This window comes from Echinops telfairi, unplaced genomic scaffold (assembly GCF_000313985.2).
Source record: "Echinops telfairi isolate 266 unplaced genomic scaffold, ASM31398v2 ScPeMD7_17;HRSCAF=63, whole genome shotgun sequence".
Lineage (NCBI taxonomy): Eukaryota > Metazoa > Chordata > Mammalia > Afrosoricida > Tenrecidae > Echinops > Echinops telfairi.
This window is the reverse complement of record NW_022103914.1, coordinates 1,600,421-1,606,420: the sequence shown is the minus strand read 5'-3', so window position 1 is coordinate 1,606,420 and position 6,000 is coordinate 1,600,421. Positions and strand designations below refer to the sequence as shown.

General features: G+C 47.3%; 1 protein-coding gene across 2 annotated transcripts in view; it reads right to left on the bottom strand.

Moving 5' to 3' along the window:
• Positions 1–4,542: 4,542 nt before the first annotated feature.
• SEC22A (SEC22 homolog A, vesicle trafficking protein) overlaps positions 4,543–6,000 on the bottom strand; it is a 59,331-nt gene continuing 57,873 nt past the window's right edge. For both annotated transcript variants that reach the window (XM_004712233.2, XM_045287567.1), the window contains exon 7: positions 4,543–5,654. In XM_004712233.2, the coding sequence (XP_004712290.1) occupies positions 5,454–5,654 (201 nt within the window). In that variant the 3' untranslated portion in view covers positions 4,543–5,453. The remainder of the gene's footprint in view (positions 5,655–6,000) is intronic.

Sequence of the window (6,000 nt, the reverse complement as noted above, 5' to 3'; positions counted from 1 at the left end):
TATCAAGGGAGTCTTAAAAATTCATGGAAAAAATGGAACTAAAGGCTAATAGGTCTTTTCCATGAACTTTTATGAAATTCATATAAAACTCAAAACTCACTATGGAGTAATTCTGACTCATAGTGACCATATACATATACAGTCCTTATTTTTTCCCCAATATACTTGAAACATGTACTTTTGATGCATAAAACAAAAAAGGACTTTTTGACACGTTCTCCTAGTTGAACAGTTCATGGTAGAAAGAGCTGGGCTCTGGAGTCCATGGGGAGGGGAGCAGGGGTTCTGAAGCAGGCAGGCCTGGACTGAATCTTGATCCTGGGTTTGAGTGTAACTGTGGGCAAATTGCTTCCCTTAGGCCTCAGGTGCTTCGTCCTGACAGGTGCTTCGTTTGTAACCGCTCCCTGTGAGGATGGCACGCTTTGCACGGTACCTACTGCACACTGCACATTGCCACTCCCTCCCTGTTGGCTTCACTAGTTCCCCCAGCTGCTCTGACAGGAAGAGCCCAGCTGTCATCAGTAATGCACACACACACACACTTAACAATTTTCTTTCTGGCACCGTGGCATAGAAGTCGCCGTGTGTCCTTAGTTGATCCTGACTCACTGTGACCCTATAGGACAGGAAACCACGGATCCACGGGGTTTCCTAAGGGCAGTCAGTCTTACTCAACAGATATTCCCGGGTCTCCATAAGTTGGAATTGACTGGATGGCACATCACACACACACACACACACACACACACACACAAAGACTGGATGGCACATTACACACACACAGCACATTACACACACACACAGACTGGATGGCACATTACACACACACACACAAAGACTGGATGGCACATTACACACACACAGCACATTACACACACACACAGACTGGATGGCACATTACACACACACACACACACACACACACACACACACACACACACACACACACACGGTACAGATCACCAGGACTTTCCTTCACAGAGTTGCTGGGTGTATTTGAACAGTCAGCCTTTCAGTTAGCAGTTGCACGCTTAAACATTGCGTCACCAGGGCTCTGTGTAGTACAGGAGAATGCCCATCTACGTTTGAATCATGTAAACCTGAACTCACCTCCACCACTTACCTGTGAATCCTCACAAGAGCAGTTCCGCGACCTCTGAGTTTTCCCTGAGATGAGCTGGTGTGCCTCATAGTTGTCAGAACATTCACTGTGTATAAGACTGAGTGCTGGCCCACAGGGGGATGCGATAAGCCTCATCATCACTACTCCTAGGCCCCAGAGGGATTCCAAGTGCAAGGGCAGCACACCATTTGCTCACATCCAGGCAAGGTACCCCTGACCTCCATCCACAGAACAAGCCCCCACAGCAGAGTCGGGGAGGGTGGCTGGGACCCAAGCAGAAACAGAACATGGGAATTGTTTCCTGTGGCCACACGGAGCCTCGCTGGGCTGCACTGCAGTGCTGTGGGACACAGGAAGAAAGGGCCAGTGTAGCCCACAGGTGAGGCTGGGCAGCTGAGAATGCTGTTGTCCAGGTAACAACAGGGACAATCTGTGCGGCTCTCGGATTGAGTCAGGCACCCTGAGAATGCCCAGTTCCCTGGGCTCCCAATTGTGCAGACTATTTATCACACACGAGCAGGGCCCGTGCAGAAGACAGGGTGCCCAACACCACTCACTGCTGACAAGCAAGGATGCAAATCACGTGGCTCCAGCCATGCAGCGCTCCGATGTTGTGATTCCAGCTGCGACATAAACCAAGCTAGAAGGCTTGGCCTTTCAAGGAAGAGCTGCTATAAGGGTGCCAGCCACAGATCCTGTTTCCTTTAAAGACCTCGATGCTCAAACCGAAGCTGCACAGTCTGCCAGCACTCAAAAGCAGCTCCAGAAAATGATGGCGTGGTTACACGGTGGGCTGCTAATTGCAAGATCAGCAGTTCGAAGCCACAAGCCGCTCAGCAGGAGAGGTAGGGCTTTTTACCCAGGTAAAGAGTTACCATCTCAGACACCCACGGGGGCAGTCCTACCCTGTCCTAGAGACTCACTAAGAGCTGGAATCCACTCGGTGGCAGTGACTTTTTGGCTTCGGAATAAAAGCCAAGCAACTGCCTTCTAGTGGAGAGCAGACGCCAGGACGTAGTCTCTGGTCTTCATGGAGCTTTGACAAGTCAGCAGTCTGATGGGGGTTCAGGCATGGCTAAGAGAACCGGAGCTCTGCAGTGTCTCCAGACCCGGCTCCACAGAGCACACACACGGCAGTGAAGACAAAGGAAACGTGCTTAGCCAGGGATCACACATGCACTTTATAGAAGTTATCAAACCTCCACACTGGGTCAAGAGTCTCCATGCCTCAAATGGATTTTCAAGGTTCAACACTAGACACTTGTTTTCAGCTTAGGATTTCTTAAGGAACAGAACCCCCATTAATCATGTAAATAAAACCAACCAAAAATGACTCCGAAAGCTGCCCAACCACCCTGAGATGGCAACCTCTGGAAGCCGACCTCGTCAAGGGCTCCAGGTGTAATCGTGATAAGCAAACGTGGATAAAGGGCAGTGGGGACTCAGTTCATTTCAGTACTTCTAGGACCCCCAAGGGAGGACTTTTAACCCAACTCACGAGGAGAGAGTTTGCTGAGGAAATCTGCCATTTGTTGCCCTGCGAGCGTTGGCTGCCAGGAAGACAGTCCCCGAGTCAAATGGTAACAGCAGCAGCTGAACCCTTCTTTCCCACTCATTTTTCTCGCCTTCACATTTATTAACATCTTGGTATGATGCTTCAGATTCTTTTGGGAAAACAGCCGGCTATAAGTATATTTCAATGAATGAGAAAAAACCAGGCAGATCATTGCTATTACTTTAGGGATAGAAAGTATCTGTGCTAGAGGAAAACAACTGTTTCAGAATGAAATAATTTAAGGTAAAATACACCGAGCTTTGACCGTAGCAGGCTTGGACTCACCTTTTCAGAAGCTCCCAATCCCTTGATTTCTTTCTTCTTCTTTTTTTTTTTTTTTTAACAAAAACTTAGAGCAGGCATACCTTCTGAATGTAGTATCTTGGAAAGAGCCCTGGGCCATTCATAAACGGGGCTCAGCTGTGTGCTCTTGGAAGTCACAGCTTTATAGCTTATATTCTTCCCCTCAGCATCAGGGTAAATACTGCTCCTACTCTACAAAACCAATTATTCAGAGGTGCATACAGATTTGCTTTCAGAAACGAAAGTGCAATGTAAATGCAAGATAGTATGAGCATGCACATGCTAGTCCTAAGTGATTCTTTCTCTAGAGTTACGGACTTCTTAACTTCATTCTCTTTTCAAATGCATCATTTCTTTGGGCAACAGTGGGATAGAAGTGGGGAGGCTACATACGTAAACCCTCAGATCCAGGCACCAAACACTGGACGAGAGCATCCATACACAACTAACGTGATTTATAACGGCTTTGGTTTTGTACAGGGAGATGTAGACATCCCTTATCCAAAAGCTGGTGAAAAAGCAAAACAGACAGGAAACTTTTCACAATGGCTGGCGAGCCCATTCCCAGTTCTGGCAAACGGATCCAACGGCACTCGCTCTTCAGTGGGAAGGAGGGAGCGCCCACCCCAAAGCAGCACCAGTGCTCTGCGGTTCTAGCAACCTACCGGACCCACAGTTCACTGAACACTCGAACCTCCCAGTTGACGTTCGTCACAAAAACCCCTTTTGTCAGAACCAGTAGCTTAGAAACCCTTTCTAACCCGAACCACTCACTTCCCTGTGAGCCCAACATGCCAAACATGTTGCTTTCACGATTTACAATCGTGCAGTGGTTTGGCATCTCTCTCAGAAATGAAAAACGGTTTCTTATTTTAAATGACTCCCCAGTATCATAAGCTTCATTCACTGGAAAGGGGTGTGGAGCACAACGGTTCCCGGTGGGCAGGCTCTCACAGTTCTCAGTAACCCCTACATTTGGTGCCGGAGGTACACAAAGCAGCCCAACAGCACCCCCCTTCTAACTACTGCTTCTTAATAACCATGGTTCATCACGCGAAGTCCATGTCATGGAGCCACAGTTGCTGTAAGTGATGTGAAACCTTAGTACCTTATGAACTCCTTCCTTAAAACTTCTGTTTAAAAAAAAAAAAACACAAAGAAAACCAATCCTGGCGAGTTGGAATTCTGTCGGTTTTACTAATGGAATGAAACTGTGTTTCCTAAATTATTAATTCATAACTGCTTAGACAATCTTTACAATGTTACCAAAATTATGTAAGTTGTCTCAGATACTACAAGACGCTTAATTCCTCAAAACCATAAGATAGAGTTGCGGGGAGAAAAGCCTCCCTCTGATTCTCCGAGGGGAGTCCAGTGCTGCCCCCGCTCTGGTGCTGGTGACAGTACAGAGGAGACGCGAGAGGCTCCCCCACGGATTAAATAACGCTGACGCACAGTGAGCATGTCATTCCCTTTGTCTATCTTTCTTTCCATCCCACAGAGGAAGCCTCGCTGGTGCTGGGGAACATCTCCTGACTGCAAGAAAGAAAGAGTCAGCTGCTTAGTTTCAGAGCCCAGGTAGACATGAGTGGGAATTTAATAACTTCATTTTCACTGTTTTGTGGCTACCTTTTATAGATGGCAAATGGACACTGGCTTTCCACTTGCGGTAGGGATTAGTTTCTCTTTACAATACTTTAACATTTAAAAGATAAATCTTAAGTAAATAATAATTTGGCAGCATTCAAGTCATTACAGTCTGAGAAATAACGGCTATCGCCTGACAAATCACGTCTTGAAAGGTGACTTCAAAAGAAACCACAAAAGCGGTCTAGGCAGAAAACACGTGTCACCGCGCTTTCAATGCTGTGATGTTCCAGACACGAGCTCACAAGTGCCTTCTCCCGTAGTAGGTGACTTCCAGAGTTGATTCAGGCAAAAGTAAACATGAAAACCAGCCAATTCCACACCCTCCTGGCCCTCAGATATGCGTGGTACCATAAATGTGTAAAGAAGCTGATGTTTAGTAAGTCACCTGTTTGAAATATAAACGTTTGTTTACTGCCCCATCTTTCTCTACTCATGCCTCACAAAGGCAAACCCACAGGTAGTCCCTGCCCTGTCTGCAGAGCAAGGATCACATATACACGACTCAACTCCTTCAGCAAGAATTCCAGACTGCCAGCCAAGTCTTTCAGTGGTGCCTGACTGTTCCTCCCCGCAGGGCCCACAAGAGAGGCCTCTGGCTCCTCAGGAGGGTGATCTCACAGCATCATTCTTCCGACAGGAGACCGCCGGCAGGTCCTGCAGGCTCACAGGCACGCTGTGCTGATTGAAAACAGAAAGGAAGGGAGGCGGCAAAGCAAAGTCAAGCTTCTCATCGGTGGTGAGCCGTTTCTTCCTCCCAGTGGCCGTTAAGATATGCTCCCTCCTGTATCTCCTGAAGACAAGGCCATACATCCGCAGGTGGTGTCAGACATCATAGTCCGGAGCCTTGCCCTGGGCCTGCCTGAGCCAGGTCTGTAGTGTGACGAATGCTCCCACAGTCACATGAAAGAAGAGCTGCCAGAGGTTGCGCAGTTCATAAAGATACATATTGCAGAGACAGATTAAGCCAAAAGTCAAAAAAGACTTGACATTCCGCCAGCTGGTGTAGTAGACAAGTAAATAACACTGTTCAAAAGATAAAAATGAAAGATGATTAGGGTGACAGGAAAAGAAGCTTGCTCCTGTATATGAGAAGTGGAACAGGCCGGAGTAAAGATGCGAGTGGGGCGGGGATAAGAGAATGTAGATCAGGAAGGACAGCAGTGAAACTGCCACAGCCTGAAAGGGATCTAGATTTTCTCCTTTTACGGATTTCATTTTTCAAAGGAAAATCGTTGTATGTCATATTTAAAAAGGAAGTACAACTCCTTTGCAAACAGACCAGGCAGATTGAACACGATGTCAGGGAACAAGAAACCTTCTCAGTGCTTAAGAGGGAGAGGTAGGTCCCAGCTCTCATTCTCAAGGCCCC